The sequence below is a fragment of the Charadrius vociferus genome, unplaced genomic scaffold, assembly GCF_000708025.1.
Source record: "Charadrius vociferus isolate BGI_N301 unplaced genomic scaffold, ASM70802v2 scaffold115, whole genome shotgun sequence".
NCBI lineage: Eukaryota > Metazoa > Chordata > Aves > Charadriiformes > Charadriidae > Charadrius > Charadrius vociferus.
In genome coordinates, this window is record NW_009648636.1 from 2583417 (window position 1) to 2602492 (window position 19076).

General features: G+C 41.7%; 1 protein-coding gene across 4 annotated transcripts in view; it reads left to right on the top strand.

Annotated features, from left to right (window-relative positions):
- Positions 1-19076, top strand: part of NAV2 (neuron navigator 2) — a 429065-nt gene that overhangs the window by 271745 nt on the left and 138244 nt on the right. For all 4 annotated transcript variants that reach the window (XM_009886259.1, XM_009886256.1, XM_009886257.1 and 1 more), the window contains exons 4-5: positions 10306-10378; positions 18093-18360. In XM_009886259.1, coding sequence (XP_009884561.1) covers positions 10306-10378; positions 18093-18360 — 341 coding nt within the window. The remainder of the gene's footprint in view (positions 1-10305; positions 10379-18092; positions 18361-19076) is intronic.

The window sequence follows — 19076 nt, forward strand, 5'->3', positions numbered from 1 at the left end:
AACTGAAAATGACTGCAGTAAAAATATACATATATTCTTAGTTGCTTGTGTTCTTCTCACGGGAAATAATTCTGTCTTTGCTTAGGAAGAAATTTTTCACTATGAGGGTGGTGAGGCACTGGCACAGGTTGCCCAGAGGCCCCTACCGTGGAGGTGTTCAAGGCCAGGCTGGACGTGGCCTTGGGCAACCTGGTCTAGTGGGAGGTGTCCCTGTCTGTGGCAGGGGGTTGGAACTCGATGATCTTCGAAGTCCTTTCCAACGTAAACCATTCTATGGTTCTTCAAGAGCAGACATCCTCTTTAGCCTGCTCCTCTAAAGATTTTGAACATTTTTATACAGCCAGTATTGTGTAAACGTTGACATAGCTCAGTGCAATAAATCTGGAAGGCTGTCGCTCCAACCCCTCTGGGTTGGTGGGGCTGAACTCTGGTCGATGGGCTGCCCGTTGCCCAAAGCTGAGGTGGACTCCGCTGCCGGGGCATGTGCTGCTAATTCAGGGGAGCAGCTCCGCTGGGAAGATCAAAAGCATCGCAACCCCGTGGTTAAATATAGCTGTATATTTTCAAGTAATCCTACTCTGAGGTTGTTCTGAGCAATGTAGTAAAGAGAACTTTTCTGTCTGCTGGTAAACTTTCCCCCTGCCCTGCTTGGGGAGTTTGTCTTTTACTGTCAGTGTATGTTTAGAAATTTTATCTGTTTTAATGTTACTGTTGTAACGAATAGGTATCTTTTAGCCCTTGCCCGTGGTATGTTCCCTCGCAGCTGAAGGTTAGCTGGAGGGGAGGACGTTACCCAGAGCCGTCCCAGCCTGGCCAGTGGCAGACACCAGCTTAGCTCCTTCAACCGCCTGTGGAGGCACTCGGCCAAATACTGAGTTTAGGAATGTTTTTCTCTAAGCTTCCTGGGTTTCTGTTGATCATGTATGAAGCTGTGTTGTCGTGTAGACAAGAATGATTTACTATGGAGGTGATCTGCCAGGTTGCTTGTGCTTAGATGTCCTTCTTCCTCCCTTTATAATGACTTTTATATTGCTCCTAGATAAATTCGTTTCACTGTCTCTATTTTTATTTTTTTTTCCCCCTGGAGATCCAGACTGTTGTTACACTATTATGTGTACTGTTTGTGTATTGTTTTCAGTGAGACAGGCCTGGTAGGATCATAGCTCTCTGTGGTGCAGAGCCTGCAGTCTAAATAAAACCACAAGCTGCCCTCATCCTCATACGTAGAAAATAAAATGACAAATAGAGCTAGACTAGATTGGGAAAGGGCAGTATGTACATCTCCCTGCCCATAAGGCATCATAAAGCATCACTAAACAGGTATTTGTTTAATTTCTGGAGGGAAAGGCTTCCAAATCTTGTCTGCCTGCGGAGATGGGAGATAAGGCAGTATGTGCATTGGGTGGATGTATGTGGTACCTTTGGAGATATCGCTGATGAGACTGTCATTCCTATAAGGGAATGTCTTCATGGTCCCCAATGCTGTGCTCCACTTCTTCACCCTCTACAGTGATGCAAAAACTTGGACATCATCTGGCTCTGAAACAGTGTGAGATCCTATAAGGAGCAACAGAGGAAAAATTCATTCTTACGGAGAAACTGGAAGATGTGAGCTTAACTCGAAAGACAGAATTAGATTCTACTTGAGTTATTTCACTGTTAAACTGAGTTATCACATTTTGAATACTTATGGTTCTGCCCCCCATGTGGACTAAATACATGCAACAGCAAATGCATTAAGGAGCCACGGTCATTGCACAGATGCATGTGGAGATCTCTATATCTGTCGCCTGTGTACTTACACCTGCACCAAAGTCTAGAAAAATAATTATTTTTTGCCATGCCTGTTATTTATGTAAAATTACTACTTTTTATTATTATTCCATTTTATTGCTTTTATTACCTTTTATAATTATTACATTATATTTATGTAAAATTATTACAGACATACACCTTTTCTGCAATACTTTGCAAACGCATGGCTGCTTGCTGCGTTTTGCATAAATGGGGAAAAATGGGAAATCGTGGGTGACAATCGGTAACTTCCCGCGCCCGCACGTTGGAGCACAGGCGATGTGCAGTGCACGAAGCTGTGCTCTCGGTGAGGCTGTATGAGGTGCAGCGCAGTGTAACTTCACTGAGACTCTGTCGGTGTTGAATTTGGTACCACGAGCAAAACTTGTGCTCAGACTAAATTTTGCTTCGAGTCTGTCAGGGATCAGTTATGGGTTTTATACTGGGTTAATGTTATCTGAGCCTTTTCTAACTGAGGGGAAAAAAAAGGTTAAGTTGGTTTGAGGACAGGTGGAAGTCAAAATCCATTTATTCTTCTCCCTTCTGGGAAATTAATTAATTCTTTTTCTGAACCATGGCTGTGAAGAAAACTTAGTAGTCTTCCAAAAGGGCAGCAAAATCACAGCAACCCGAGTTTAAATCTTGGGTTGATAACAAAAGGTGTCTGCTAACGTTTACATAGTTTAATTCTGGGTTTCTGAGTTGCGCAGCGTTTCTCAGCAGAAACCTCGCTGTCTGCAGCGCTGCTTTAAAAACAGTACAGTGAAACTGCTTATTAAAGAAGAAAGTTTTAAATTTCTCTGTCAGGTTCGTGATGTAAGAATTAAAGCTGTTTGTATGGCAATTTCTTCTTGTGCCTAGGTCTTTGTTTCTTTTGCCAGGATATGTAGTATGAAGCTCTTCACTCTGGAATATCTGAAACAGGTCACAGCTTCTACAAAGCATTATACAGCCCAGAGAAATAAACTTTTTTACGATGTCTTGGCATAAATCTTTGATTTCCAGCCATTGCTTATACTGTAACTGTGTGATAATGGCTATTTTAATTAATTAGTCTGTGGTGGTAATACATATGCAGAAAATGTTATTCTTTTGCTTTGTACGTAGGGTTATTTTTATGTCTTTAAGCAGTACTACTGCGCTTGTCCTAAGCAATCGTGCAGGAGAATTTCAGTAGGAGGTGTTATCCAGGATCCAGGTGCAAGGAAGGAGGGGGCACGTGTGTGTTGGTGTTCCTCCAGCCACCAGAGTCAATCAGTTGGGGACAGGTGAAGCGGTGACCCTCAGGCCTTGAGACAGAAGTATGCGCGTCGGCTGGGACGAAGGGGGCACGCAGTGCCTGGGAACGGCCAGTGGCCACGGCTGCCTTCCCATGGAACTTTTTTGGGAAGGAACAACTGTCAATGACTATATCGCAAGAGGTCCTTTCCATGACACGGCTGTGGGATGACCATTACTGCTTCTATAGTTGCGCGTATTTGGATAAATGAAACCGGATCACTTGCTGGTGTGCTGTCGTCACCCTCACAGTCATTGAGAAGCTGTAACGAACTTGGATTACTTACAATTAAGTTATTTTATTTTTATAATTAATCATTTGATAGAGTGCAGTGTATTAATACACAACATGTTTCTGAGGTAAGAGCTTTGTTTGTGATAAAATGTTCCACGTAGTCCTTTCTACAAAAAAAAAATCCTGCTGCAAGTTCAAGTTAATGATATACAGAACCTTCAACACTTCAACAGCGAGTATTTGAGGGAATACAACAGTGTACAAGAGCCAGCACTTGCTGCAGCGAGAAGTTTTGGTCTCAGTCCTTCCTTTTAAGCATTTATGCTCTTTTAAAAATACTGTTTTACGTAGAATTCAAGGATGCTTTGGGAAGAAGTCCCATCTTCACTATGTAATGATCATATTTTACATTTAATCCCAACTGCACAGCACTAGAAACATAATTTTTAGTCTGGAAGCCCCAGGTAGAAAAGGGTCTCCTGTGAATTGCCTGGGGAGGTGGAAATGAAGGATTAATGGGGCTCGTTACCCCCCTCGTTATGTACGTACTGAGCACAGCCACAGTTTCTTCCCATCTGTTCCTGTCTTCAGTGATACATAAGCAGAGATTTGGTGCCAAGAACATACAGTTAGCGTAGCATGTGCTAAAATCTAGTCAAGTGTCTATTGACACCAGCGAAGAGTCTTATCTATATCCTAAATTAGTTATTCTCCAGTGGCAGGATACTCTGTTGATACTTGTTTTGTGAAATTAAACTTGTTGCTGAACTAGTTGTAATTTAGGACATCTCAAAATTTCAAATTAGGTTAATGCCCAAATCGTCCTTTTCTTTAAAAACTGAAAATAATGCAATTGTAATAGAGATGGTCAACTCTTCACACACACATGTGAAAACAGTGTACCCATGATCATAGATTTTTTTTGTTTCTGTGGCTAGATCTGTTACAACCTGGCTTCGGAAAATGGGTTAGTTTTATTTGCCCTAATGTTACATCTGTTATTTCAGTTCTAAGATATCCACCAAGTTCTGTCAAACTCCTGAAACTGAATCTTGAGAGACATTTTCATTGAAATAATAGCGAGCAGCATATAAGCACTTGGAACAACAGATTATTTTCTTTAAAAAAGGATACGTTCTGATTAGGATAGCTACAAATGAGGATATATTTTAAACAAAGCAATAATAGTTAGTGTTTATAGTCTTCTGGGGAAAGGGAAATTTTCAATTTTGCCTTGGTATTTCTTATATATAATTAAGCTTAGGAAATACTGCAAATGAGACATTATTTGAGGGGTGTACCCTCCCTCCCCCAAAACCCCAAGGTTTTAAGGATTGTGAACATAACGACTTAAGATTTTAAGGCTCTATGTTTTGACACAAAAATACTGAGTGTAAAAGTTTAATCTGCAAATACAGACAAGAATATATTTGCCGTAAGAAACAGCTTGTTGTAAACAGCTTGTGTTATACTCTTTCCTTGTTTCTACGTTGTGTGTGAAGGCTCCTGGAGTGTTGCATAGGAGTTTGTGAAACTTTAAACACTTTTACATGGAATCAATCTTCTTTTTTTCTTTTAAAAACTAATATACTGGCCATAACATGGAGCCTCAACTTAAATGGAAAGCACTGGTTTCAGTATAAGTATTGAGTTTTCTGGATAAGCTCATAAAACTGCCACATCTATCACTGTAAAGGTTGCGAGCAGAGGTCTTGCATCATAACACGAGCAACTTTCTGTGGTTTCTACATGAAGGAACCTACAGCAAGTTTAATTCTGATTATTGTGTGAGGAAAAACATCTGTATCTGCCACAGGGGCAGCACTTAGTTATAATTTACCTTGTGTGTTTGACTTGGCAGGGTTGGACGTACAGCTTTGGCTGTAGACAGTTTCCATATTCAAGTCTTTGTCTAATATAGTCAATGTTCAACATGTATTGGTTCCCCTGTATGGGTCTCCATTTACAGGCTACAGGCTGAGGATATTTGTTTGGGGGTTTTTTGTTTCTGGCGTGCCCTTTTCTGCTCAAAGAGACCAGGGCATGTTTTCTAGCTCCTCTATTTTGCAGCACTGACATGAATAGAAATTGAAATTGCTGTTATATGACAAATGCAAAAACTTGTGTGGGTCTGGTGGCCAATGTTGTCAGAAATGTGTAATTACTGTAAGGTATGTTGAAGAACAGAGGGAAATCTGAGTAATATACTGGGAAATCTGAGTAATATTACTGGGAAAGTAATAGTGCAATAAGAATTAAATAAATGTATTCTGATCAACATACAGGAATTCAATGAAGCTGTTAAATTTGTGTCTACTTGAGTTTCATACGTGTAGAAGCGAGCAAGGAATGAGGAGTGTGCAGGTCTGGTGGGATTGAAAACGATGATGTGCAATGGTGGCCTTTACAAAAGTACTTCGAAAGTCAGTAAATATGTGTGACCGCTAGCTTTCAATCCTCCTTTCCAGCAAGAGGATGAAGGTCATACTGGTGTAACAGAGCAACTGCTGCTGGTCTGGTGCTTGGCGGTTGTGCATGTGCAGTGCTTCCTAGGTGTGATGCCTTCTGCTCCCACCTTGCCAAGGCAGCAAATGCCACCCAGAGATTGATGTTAAGAGGGAGTTTTCATATGGCTGACTGAAACGTGAGTTTTGGTTCTGTGAATATGAGAATGGGAGCTGTGACACCTGATTCATTACGCCTGAGCAGAAGTTGAATTCTATGGGTGTTTAATTTTTTTTGTATCATCCCCTAATTATAAGAAAGGTGGAGGGGCCCCTGCAGGTGGGCAGCCCCTCGGGTGCGGGTTCAGCTGCCCTCAGTTTACGTTTAGGGACACTTCAGAATAATAACTGTCGTGTGGGCTGCGGGAGTGATAATGCACCTCGATAGTTGACTATACCTGAAACAGTTTATGTGCAGTGGTTCAAAGTGGCAAATTCATTTGATGCTTTTGGCCAGGCAGTGTAAGAAGGCAAACTCAGCTTTGGATGCTGCTGGTAATCTGTCCACATGAGATAATCCCCGTGGGTGTCTGTCCTTGGTTTTCCTTCTCCTTTTGCACGGCTTTCTCTTATTTGGGGTAGGTGGGAAATGAGAGCATCCAACTGACATTATTCCTGCTTTGCTTCTGCTGTGTTAAACATTGCTGGCAAAGGAGAAATCAGAATTGTCAGACAAAAAACAATTGTAGCTCCCAGTGAAAAAGAAAATATGTGCTCCCCTTTGTCAAATGCAGTCTCTTCACATCTGCTTAAAGGGTTTCAGCAATAGGTGGGCTTGGTCAAGAAAAGGGACTGTAGAGTCTCAGTGATGATTTGCTGCTGAATACTGTAATTTCACGGAGGCAGCTGTACTTTGTGTCTGAAGTCACCATGACGCAGGGTCAGTAGGTCTTTCCTTAGCCGAGATCTGTTCATGAACTTCACTCTATCCTAGACACACACATCTAAATGGTTTAACTACCATGGTGCTACTTCAGAACAGCTTGTTATCTCCAGCCCGGTACGCACTGGGGCATCTTTCTCCATAAAACAGTACTTGTAGATTATAGTTAGTTCTTATGTTAATATAGCAGGGACCAGAGTCAGAATCCTTCCTTGGAGCTTTTATATAGAATTCATTAAATGTTACACTGTTGGAAACTCTTCTCTTTAAACAATGTGATTTCTGTTGCATGAGACTAATCCAGCCAAGCTTATAATTCTTCACTCACAAAATAGTATTCACACCTTAAGCTCTTTGACATATGAATATTTCGGTAGCTTTCTTGTCTTCAGTTTTTATGACAGGAAAAATCAGTGACTGCCTACCTCGTGCATCCCAACATCACTGTTTTCACTCTTAGCACCTCGGGGGGTTTAATGCAGCTCCCTGGTTGAGGATTCGGGGCTTTTGCCTTTTAGGAGACCGAGTGAGTGTGAGCCCTTTTCTGCTGGAGTCACAAATCACTTTAATTTAAGCCACCAGCCAGTCATTGTGTGGGAAGCACCCTGAATTGCCATCAACACCAAATTTTAATCATTTCAGCTATAGACCTGCATTCTGTGTTTCGCTTTCTTCTTGAATTTCCACAGCTTTCTTTTTGCTTTCCTTTTTGAGCTATATTTTTGTTTCAAAATCAACTAATTGCTCACACTCCTGTCATTCTGCCACGTAACATTGTTACTATCATAGATGATACTGAGTAAATGATAACAGCATCCATCACTGATGCTTTTTTTGTCCTTCGGTTGTATTTTTTTAGTGAGTTCCTTGTGCGTGCGATGCTGCACTTCCCTGTAGGATCTTATTGTGGCACTTTATTTCCTGAATGCAAGAGGTTTGCTTTTGCAAGCATCAGTTATTACCTCTTTATTTCATCATGCCTGGATATTTTCCTGTTTGTGTCATGTTTTGATTTTTAAGAGTTTTTGACTGTAAAATCATATGTGAAATAAACATAGGTAAATCTATATAAAATCATAGATTTTTTTTTTGTAGTTCACTTCCTGCAATCTTTTTTTCTGCATTTTATATTACTGTAATATTTTTTTCCTCATTCTTTTTCTATAACAATATAAAGCCAAAAAGCCCCTGCTTTCTGCAGCCTTTAGCCAGGCGTTACAACTGATGCGGCAAGGCGGCGAGGTCCAGGTCACTCAACCTGTGTTCTAGATTCACACCTCAAGCGTTACTGCTCTGCTGGGGGGTCATCCACCGGTCTGGGCATGGCAGCCATATATCTTAAATAGGTGGCTACAATGCTCTGTAAAAACTGTGGATTTCTCGCAGGGAAGAGGTGGTAGTGATTTTAAAGGGGGCTTCTTGAATCTGAATCAGCTCTGCAATGAGCATGAGATTAGGAAGCCAACAAGGATGGCTATGTAGCACCAAGAATGAGGGCATGGACGGGGAACTTGCTACCCAGAAGTAAATCTTAATCCTGTGGTCACTCTCTCCTAAAGGAGACATGAACAAAGATGAAGGACCTGGGAAGAGAAGCAAAGCAGGACTGAAAGAGCTACTTTTGAGTTGCCCAGTTGAGATGAGATATTGCTTATCTTTACTCTCTAATCTAAGTAAATCCTCCTTGTTAGGAGAGGAGAGATCTGCCCACAGCTGTGAAAGACTGGAAATGTTCTTGGAATGGTGAAGACTTGTTACGGTCAGGTGCTAGAAGTGGATTGATGCTTTTGTGTGGTGTTTATTCTTGAAAAGGTAAACTTTGGCTTTCCGGCAAAGTCCCAAATCACCTCAGTAAAAGAGCCGTGTTGAAAACTTGAAAGAGTTGTTGAGCACTGAGGAAGGAAGCGAGTAGAGATTGACTGTCGTATCATACTGAACTGTGGATAAATGAACCTTTGAATTGCGCCCTGCTACAGGCTTCAAGGTCTGAACATTACAGGAAATGTATTCTTTGGTATCTCTCTGGGTTTGGAGGTATATAATATACTCAAAGTATATGACGTATTTTGTATACTTTTATCAACCTTTGAGATATACTGTATCAAAGTTTTGAGTATATCAGTGTTTATAGTTGTTGAAATCACAGTTGGATAAAGCCAGTAACTTTTTTTTTCCTCCTGACAGAAGAGAATGTTTTAATTGCTATAGCCAATAAATGAAAGTACCTTGAGTGCAGCCTACACTGGAAGTTTTCTGGCAGCTTCCCTTGTACTTTTTTATTACTTTGAGAAGATCGGGAAGCACAGGTGCTGGGACCTCAGCTTCCAGTATGCCACACAGCCCTCTCTTCGTTTGTTTGTTTTCGTTTGTTTTTGTTTTTTTTTGAAGGGTAGGCAGGAGCTGACAGGGAAGCTGGGTCTTTCACGTTCATTTTTGATGTCACCAAACTTCACAGAAGAAAGGTAGTTACGTGATAGCAAGGCTGGGGCTTGGTGTCTGTCTACTTACTTAGCTAGAAAGTGAAAGCAGTGTTTGGTTGCAACATTTTGGGAATTAATAAATTCATGTTTGAACACCTAGCAAACGTTGAGACCCTATTTTATCATTTACTGTTTACCATGATAAAAGCAAAAGTTGCTCAGTGGTGTTATCCAAGTGTCCTCTGTGTAACCACGCATGAAACACATGATAATTCCTAAAATGTTCATTGCAGCTTTTTGAAGTGTCTAAGCATAGGCTTCTACATAGAAATGCTGTGGTTTGGGGCAGGCTGGCGTCTCTCTGCATCTGCTGAATAGGACAGCAGAGCTTTGGTGGCAGCTTGGTGGGAAACTCGGTGTGAAGCTGCTGCAAGATCTCTATTGTGATGTTGAGATACAGGGGGGAAAAATGCCTGACTTGTCCGACCTTTCTGGAGTTTGCGTTGTTGGGTAGGAGTTGAGTGCAGTCTGCATATAGCAGCTGTAGTCGCTAACAGTCAGACTGGTTGTGCGGAAGACCCTACCTGGTCAAAATTCATCTTATCCTGTGCAGTTCAGCACCGTTGTACCATCTCTCCGAAGGGCAGGATTTGCCCCACAGTGAGTGACCAGAGTTGCCTGTCATTTCTGACACGCGGAGGATGTTGCGAGTGACCATTTTTTGGATTCCAGCTGAGGTTTCCGATTACAGTTTTTATATTTGACTGCTTTTGTGGCTGGAAACTTTTGCCAGCTGTCAACTTAAGAGCAAGTGGCAATCTGCCTTCTCAAGCAAATGTGGCCTCCGTGTTTATTTTCAGTTTCGTGTTTGTTGTACTTATTGTCGGTTAAAAATCCTGGCATAACATCCTTGACCCTTTAGTAAGATATGTAGTGATCCTTTTTCGTGGTTAGAGTATTGAATAACTAAGTACAAATAACAGAAAGTCCTGACGCATGTAATAATCAATTTAGGACCTCAGTAACTGCCGAGGTTTCATATTAAGGTTTCCACATAATGAGCAAAGGGACTTCTTATATGCTACAAAGACTGAGTGCAATAAAGGGTGGTGGGAGATGAAAGTAAATGATTATTACAATGCGTTTTCTATTGTCTCTCTCTTTTTTCTTTGTTTGTTTGTTCTTGAACAGATTGAAAACATAGATGCATGCCTCAGTTTCCTGGCTGCCAAGGGGATTAACATACAGGGGCTGTCAGCAGAAGGTGAGTCAATTTAAAATTTCATTTTAAATGAGCAACCTGAATTACTGCTTGTGATTGTAACCAGCACGTGGAGTGTAATGGAAGATTAAAGTGATATGGATAATGTAAACTTTTGACAGTCTTTACTCATTTGGTTTTTTCCCCATCTCAGTATGAAAGGTAGGTAAAATATATATCTAATCTCCACACAGCTGATTTGTAAAAATAATCAATGAGACTGAATTAGAATTCAATCACTTCTTTTTTTTCTTTTTTTTTTCCTGTTAAAAACCAGAAATTTCTCATCTAGGTTCTATAATTGGCCCATTGATCAGAGTGTAGATTTTGCAGATACTTAAAGTGAACCGCTGGCGGTTGTTTGCCTTTTGTGAGAGAAATTTATTTTCACATTCTTCAGTTATTCTCTTACCTGAAGAAGTATCCTGCTTTCTTTTGTTTTTTAAAGACAGATTTTTTTAAAAGTTTGTTCCCAAATGCACAAAACAATAAAATGCAAATGTTTTGACCCAAAACAAAAAAGGCATTTTGACCCGTAATTAATCACTCTGCTTTTCAAGAGCGCCAGAATTCTTCTGAAACCCAAATGTTACTCAGTGTACTATATTCCTTTATGCCAGGGCATGATGTATATCAGGATGTATGGTAGGTACATTTTGGCTCAGAAGCTGTTTAACTGCTGTCTTACAGAGAGATCAAACGGATTTCTGTCATCCTCAGCACTGGTTTTCACTTACATTTTCATTTAAATACACTTGGAAAAGCAATTGGGTTCAGTAACTGCTGAGGCAAACTTTGAATATGTTATATATAATCTCCTTCAGTGCTTCACAGACTAAATAATTGGATGTGTCGCATCAGGTGAGACGTTAGATTTGCTGACTAAGTCTCTTTGCAAATTTAGTTTTGAGGAGGAGGTTGTATCATCAAATCACGCACGCACATTTACTTGTGTGTGAATAACTTAATTGCCTGTATGCTTAAAGATGTGTTTCCTTCCTCTGAAGGAATCCTATAGCTCAGGCAAGGAAGGACGCGTAGGTGTGGTGGGCTGAGCCCGGCCGGTGGCTGACACTGGAGGGAAAAGGAAGAGCAAAAGTGAGAAAATGAACAGGTCACAATAAAGATAGTTTATGAGCGAAGGAAAAAGAAAAGAAAAACTAAGCGACGCAAAGAATATCACTCGCTGCCTCCCACAAGCAGACAGATGCCCGGCCAGTTTCCCAGCAGCGGCTGCCTCCCCAGCGCCCTCCCACCACCCACCTCAGTCTTTATCACTGAGCGTGACAGAGAATCGTAGAATGGTTTAGGTTGGAAAGGACCTTGAAGGTCACAGAGTTCCAACCCCCCTGCCATGGACAGGGACACCTCCAACTAGACTGGGTTGCCCAAGGCCACATCCAGCCTGGCCTTGAACACTTCCAGGGATGGGGCCTCAACAACCTCTCTGGGCAACCTGTGCCAGTGCCTCACCACCCTCATAGTGAAAAATTACTTCCTAATGTTTAATCTAAATCTCCCCTCTGCCAGTTTATAGCCATCCCCCCTTGACCTATCACCACATGCCCTAGTAAAAAGTCCTTCCCCAGCTCTCCTATAGGCCCCCTTTAGGGAGTGGAAGGTGGCAATAAGATCTCCCTGGAGCCTTCTCTTCTCCAGGCTGAACAACCCCAACTCTCTCAGCCTCTCCTTATACGAGAGGTGCTCCAGCCCTCGGATCATCCTTATGGCCCTCCTCTGGATCTGCTCCAACAGCTCCATGTCCTTCTTATGTTGGGGGCTCCAGAGCTGGATGCAGTACTCCAGGTGGGGTTTCACGAGACTGGACTTCATATGGTGCAGGACATCCCTTCGGTTGGTTGGGATGGCTGTCCTGGCTGTGTCCTCTCCCAGCTCTTTGTGCCCACCCAGCCTGCTCGCTGCGGGTAAACTGTGGGGAAAAGAGAAAGCCTTGACCCTGTTGCAGGTATTGCTCAGCCATAGCCCAAACGCTGGTGCCTGATCAACGCCACTTCGGTCACAAATCCAAACGCAGCACCATGCATTTCATGAGCGTGACTTGCAGTCTTAGCTGAAACACGCTTTCTCGTACTGATGGTGAAGTATTTTTATGAAATGTATGCCAGACAACCACTGTGGATGAACTTGATGGTGAAACCATCATGTACACAAGTTTTATATACGTACATTGCATTGTATTAAAAAAATATAAAGACTTTCATAAAATTACTATATAATTAAAGCTATTCCTTTTTAAAAGCCTGTTATTAAAAATTAAGTTTTAAAACTACATTTTGACAATTTGGGAAGTACCTTAAGGAATTCCTTGCTGTCCTCTAAGGGAAGCCCCCTATCTCATCCTAGTCTGTCAGATCTTACAAGCCACTTGCAAATGCGTATTTGAAAGGTGATTTCACTAAGTTTGAGGTAGTTGGTAAGTGTGGAAAGCAAAGTAGCAGTTATTTAGTACGCGTTGTTCTAACGTACTGTTACCACACCTGGCAGGAGAAGAGGGGACTGAAGCTGTCTTTTTCTGTGGTGTATCTTTAAGCTGGGTTAGAACACCAATAACAAATATTTGCCTGCATTATATGCCTCGATACCTCAGTTATAATCAGGATTTTCATGTCAAGAAGAGAATGTATGAGCTAAGAACTTCTAGCAGCAGAAAGTTTGTTTACCCAGGAAATGGTTAAAAAGAAAATGCAACTTCTAAAAGCCAATTTCAACCTTGACATGGTGTGTAAATATTGTAAATAAATAAAATAAATTTCATGTTATTTACCTGTCTTGATACAATGCAAAAAGATGAAGGAAAAATAGCAGATTAGTTAGTGGGAAGACTGTCTCCATGTGCAAAGTTGGCAGTGTCGAGTTGTTCATGCTGGGGAAGGGACAAACAGGATTGATGTTTGTTGCTCTCCCGCCAAACTGCAAGGCAGACTCAGCAGGATATAGGTTATCCCATGGCTTCTGCTGATTTTGTATTTCTTCCATTTGTTTACACTGTCTAGGAATTAACATATTAAATCATACAGAAGCTAAGAAGAGACCGGTAACGTTTGCTGCCAACATATGAATGAGAACATTTGCTGGCTCCACCACTGAGATTGAAGGAAGAGAGTGACAGCTGGAGGGGGGGAGAGCAGGAACAGTTTTTATAAACGAAGTTAAAAGACTTGAATTCAGCAATAAGTTCAATTTCTGTTCTTGGTCGCTCCTGAACTGTGCTGAGGAAGGAGGGGGAAACTGAACGAGAGAACACAGAATCACTTAAAATGAAGTGTGCCTTAACCAAACAAGCCCAGTGTTTGTGTGCAAGTTGCCAAGACCTGTTAGGTCAACTGCAAATAACTTTGTTTACTTCACTGGCACATCGTCATCTCGGAGGAAGTAGAAGATTGTGATTGCTTCCAAATGGGAATAAACACTGAAGTCTCTCCTGGGTTGCTTGAGAACATGTATTTTTCAGTATTGCAGTGTTAGTGTGGAGGGAAGCCAGTGATTCAAAACTGGCATTTGGATGACTCCTAAATGTTGAAATAATTTGGGACTTCATACGTCATATCCTTCCAGTATTAAAAAATCCTGCTTTAATATGATAAGGCATAGTCTTTTTTTATTGATTTATGCAGTGAAGATGCTAAGAATCTGCAATCGCTGATGATGATCATATTATGCTAGAGACAGACCTTCCCTAGCAATGTCCACCCAAAAAGGCATTCCATTCTCAAAGATTATTAAATCCTAAAATCTCCATTTGTAGTTCCTAAAGAAATCTCTGGGGATGCTGGAAAACTCTTTACTCTTCTTGCTGCAGTTTTTTATTGTCCATTGCTTTGAGCTGTCTCTCCCTACCCATGCTTTTAAACTTGTTTCCACACTGGGCTGGGTTTTAGCCTCCTGGAATTGCAGGTGCCCAGCTACGATTGGCCTCCTTCACACAATATCTCCTCACTGCCAAGATTTTGAAGATTATGGAGAACATAAATGTGCAGTAGAAACTCAAATTGGTGTCATAGATAGCAGCTGCAACTCTTCTGGGTAACAGATTGGCTGGATAACGATCAGCTGAGCAAATCGCGAAACCATAAAGGCATGAAAGACAACATCTCACTAGACTTTGGAACAACCATGATGCAGCTTAGACTTTTGCCTCTGAAGTGACATTCATGCTTCTGTAGGTAAATCAGTTTCAGCATGCTCGCTCTGCGGTACTGTAGTTCATCCATTTTAGGTCTTTTAGGTCCTTTTCAGTGTCAAGGTGGAATTTTTGTTTCTGCAAGACAAATACCCCACAGCACTATTTTAAACATACCTGAGTAGGGCACTTACCATGCTGCCAGATTTTGATGATACCACATCGAGTAGTTATGTACAGTCTTCAAAAAAATTACTGTTTAATAACTCCAAAACTGCCTGCAGATCTAGTGTGTGTGTATGGTGGGAGTTAATTCCTCCTTGCATTTCCCTGCCTTGTTTCTATGAAGTTCCCAGTGTTGTTCGTAGTCTGATCACATTCCTCGGTAGAGTGTACGAAGTTCATCCCAGAGTTGTTTTGATGGCTTTGTATCCCTAAAGTCAGCTTGGAGCCCTGTCAGCCTAGAGCGTGTTCTGACTGAGGTTTAGTCTGTACTTCGGGATGCATCCTGATGGATCATCTGTGAAGTATATCTACTCCTCACCATTATGGCTTAAATTCAGACCTACTTGTAGTTATTTTGGCCATTTCCCTCCTCTCCCATCATTCACTGTAGACGGAATTGTCTGCTTTTTTTTCCATTTTGTTCTGATCAGCAGACCACCTTGTCTCACCTCTTAAATGAGCTAAGAAGGGTTGATGGGGACCACATGCAGAATTCCTCAGTGGTCAACCAGAAGAGGCTAGTGCAAAGCCACAGAAGCAGACACCCACTGTATTTAGGGGTGAATAGTACGTATATACGACAGCTCTATTTTAAGGCAGGATAGATGCAAGCTAAGAAATGTGCAGTGATTCTTAATTTGCACTCCTGCTCACCAGTTTGGCTAACCAGTCTGGTGCATGTAAACTAGTTTGTTTTTTTTTCCTAGTCCTGCGTGCTTTACAGAATCGGACCAGTTTGGCTAACCAGTCTGGTCCATGTAAACTAGTTTGTTTTTTTTCTAGTCCTGCGTGCTTTACAGAATCGGATACAAAATAAGCTTTACAGAAGCAGATGCAAACAAGCTTGACTAAATAACAGTGATCGACCATTTTTCTTCTTCCTTGGTTTGCTTTGATCTGGATTCTGTACACAATGAGTAGTTTGTGATTTGCAAAAATTTCACTCACAAATGTTAGAGGATGTGAAGTTAATATGTATATTTAAGCTATGTATGGACTGGAGGGGACACTTAAAGCAGGAAGCGGTTGAGACCACACTGATGGGCAGAGTGCAGTGAGGTTGAAGTACTCTTTGAAATACTCTTTTTGTGCAAAGTGCAGGGGCAAACTGCCAGGCGAATTACCCCTGCCTGTCTTTAAGATAAGAGAAACAAAGCTACCTCTGAAAGTCCCATTTGAAATACTTTGCTTAAAATTGAAACAGGTTAAAGGTGTTTTTCTTTTGATGATTATTTTTTTGGTCACCTTAGGAAAATGTCAAAAGCAGGTTGTTCTTCTGATAAATGCAGCAGAAGACAGACAGACATAGACAGCAACAGGTTTTAGGTGGGGTTATCGTTATAATTGCCCGCCCCTTCACATGGAAACCAAGTCCTCGTTTCCAATTGCATTCAGCTTTGCTAAGTTTAAACATGTAAACCCGTGGTAATTTCTTTTATCTTCTGCCCTATATTTGTGCAGTGAAGCTTCCCAGTGCCTCTGGGTTCGTTTAGTTATGCTTTGGCCTCTGATTAAGTACTACTTTCCTTACAATTCCCATGAGTAATTTGAGTTCTTTACTGAAGATAAGGAGAACCTTTTTACTGTGCTTTTCTGTCTTTTGTGTCTTTTGCTTTATTTTCTGCTTTCATTGTGGGTCCTCCTTAGCTAAAGACAGGCGGATGAGAGGAGGAACCTGTCCCGTGTGGATGCTGATGGCAGTGGGAGGAAGCTGGGTTTGGGGCATGACACTGCATGGCAGCAGGGGTGGACTGGGAAAAGGGGAAACGGGCAGGATTCATTGGGACCCCGCTGTCCAGGAAGAGACTAAAATTCCAGGAAACAAAGGAAGACAGAGAACGGCTGCTGAAGGGCCCTGGGTTTGATAATCATTTAAACAAGGGGTGGTGATGGGACAGAGCACTGGTGGATGGGCCAAGCTGCTGGGAGGAAAAAATGTGTGAGGAAAGTTAGTCAAATAGCAGAGGAAAGGAAAGGAATCTCCTGGGTCTGGGTGATGACCAGGACCCCTTAGATAAAGTCCAGGAGTTGCCGATGATACCATAAAACTTGGTGTATCACTGAGGAGATGGGCACGGGGCCAAAACAACGTTAAGGAAGAAAGTCAATCACATTAGTGGCTAGGAAGAAAAGGAAGAATGAGGCAGAGGTGGACAAGGAGACCAAAGCTGGTATGGAAAGGGGTAGCAAAATTTTTAAGCCGTGAGCTTGACATTTGCTGGGTAAGGGGCTTGGGGTTAAGAAGAGAAGCTTGTTACGCAGCGAAGGTGAGCAACGTGAGCAGAAATGTGGCTGGGAGAGGGAATAAAGGATAGAGCAAGGCCTGTTACAAAGTCTGATGACCTTTCAGCCAGAACTGAGAACAGAAATTAAAGTTCTGATTCTCGCTTTTTTGACATGTCCTTTTCTTCTTCTCTTGCACTAATCCACATAGAGGCACAGGGCAATACTAAGTTTTATTAGTTGCAGCGGTCTGTATAGTGCATGCAAAAGTTTGGCTGTTTGATGTAGCTTTTTTAATTCACTTTGTTAATTTAAGGAATTAAACATGCTAAATAATGAAGTCACGGCACATTATTAAGGTGGTCTGCAAGACTGAATCAGCCCTTTTGCATATTAATTATGATACAGCTGTTAAATGCGTGTTCTGGTACACGGCTTTATCTTTGTATTTCTGTTTGGTTTTACATTTTCATGTTTGATACTGCATGGAAGAACAGGATGACTTTTAGGGACTGAAATGTCTATACATTCACTGTGAAGCTATCTTTAGTTACCTTGGGTATCCATTCTTTATCTGCTTGTGATAGTATCAAGCTGGTAATTATCTGGTTTAATGCAGCTATTTCACCCAATAATCATATTTTCTAGTGCAAAACTTGCATCAGATTTTCGTAGTGGGAACAATTAGTCTGATATTCCAGAAATGATATAGTACCGTGTGATAACTGTGTAATTTCTCTTCCAAGTGCAAATTTGGGACTGAGAAATCATTTGCAGTGTGGTGGGGTTAATGTACTTGTGTGTGGGTTTTGTTTTGGGGTTTTTTTAGTTACTTTAGTTTAAAGGAACTATTTAAAGGAGCTATCCTTTCTGGCACACTGGCGTTAACACACAGACCATAGCAAAAATGGAAGACATTGTGCAGTCACCCCAGGGGAGAAATTAGTTATTTTTTTTGTAGTTGGTGCTCGCTGGTAATCAGCTATAATGCCGATTAGATGTGCAGAAAGCCTGTCATATCCTAAAGGAACCGGGTTCGGGCGACGTTCTGCAGAGTGCGGTGGCTGACCCGCTCTACTGTCAGAAAAAAAGGTGGCTGATGAGTGACTTCTCACCATTGCCTTACAGAAATCAGGAATGGGAATCTAAAGGCCATCTTGGGCCTTTTCTTCAGTTTATCTCGATACAAGCAACAGCAACAGCAGCCACAGAAACAGCAACCGCAACACCATCCCTCCCAGCAGCCTCCCCCAGTGTCCCAGCAAGCAGGACCTCCATCCCAGTGCCCGGTCGGGGTACCACAGCACCAGGTGCCGGCTTTGTTCCAGACTCCGTGCCAACAGCCCCCGCCAGCTGCACAGCATCAGTTCAAAGCACAACCTGAAATGCAGTCCAGGTGGGGAAATTTCCTTTACGTTGGTGGTTTATTTCATTGTTTCTTTCTTTCTTTTTTTTTTTTTTCTCTTTCATCTTGTCCTCAAAAGCCAAAGAATCTTCTTTATTTAGTTCTACTCTAGAATAAAGAGTGTGTTGGAAATGGAATGCTGTGTAGCAGTTGACTTCATACCTTTGGAAATCAAAATGAATGTGCTTAAATATGTTCTCAGTGCTGGAAATGCGCAGTCCAGTGGGTGTAAAATACCCACTAGACCAAGTTACCGCGGCATTTTATAAGGATGTTTTTCCCAGTATTCCTTTTGCTTCTTTCTACTCACAAAGCACTTAGATGATCACCATTATAGAATATATGCTTTGGACATCTGAGAACCAACTTTGGTTCTCAGTTTCCAAGAATTTCAGTCCTTGCCAAGAAGTGGAACACACTGGCAGTGGCAAAAGAAATGGATCTCATCACAGCTGGTGACAGTGCAAATCACATCTAGGCTTATTGGTCAAAAATAATAAGCTGCTGGCTTACATGAAAACTGATGTTCACCATTGGTGTTTGTTGGCACTCGTAGATCAGAATAGAGCTAAATGAGGGTGTCTTTGTCCCTTGAATGTCTTTAGTCCTATGGATGCTCTTTCCAGGTTAGAATAAAAGCTCTTGATGAAGGCAGTACCACCATGAATACATGTACAGCACTCTGCTCGGCTGATCCTTCCACTGCC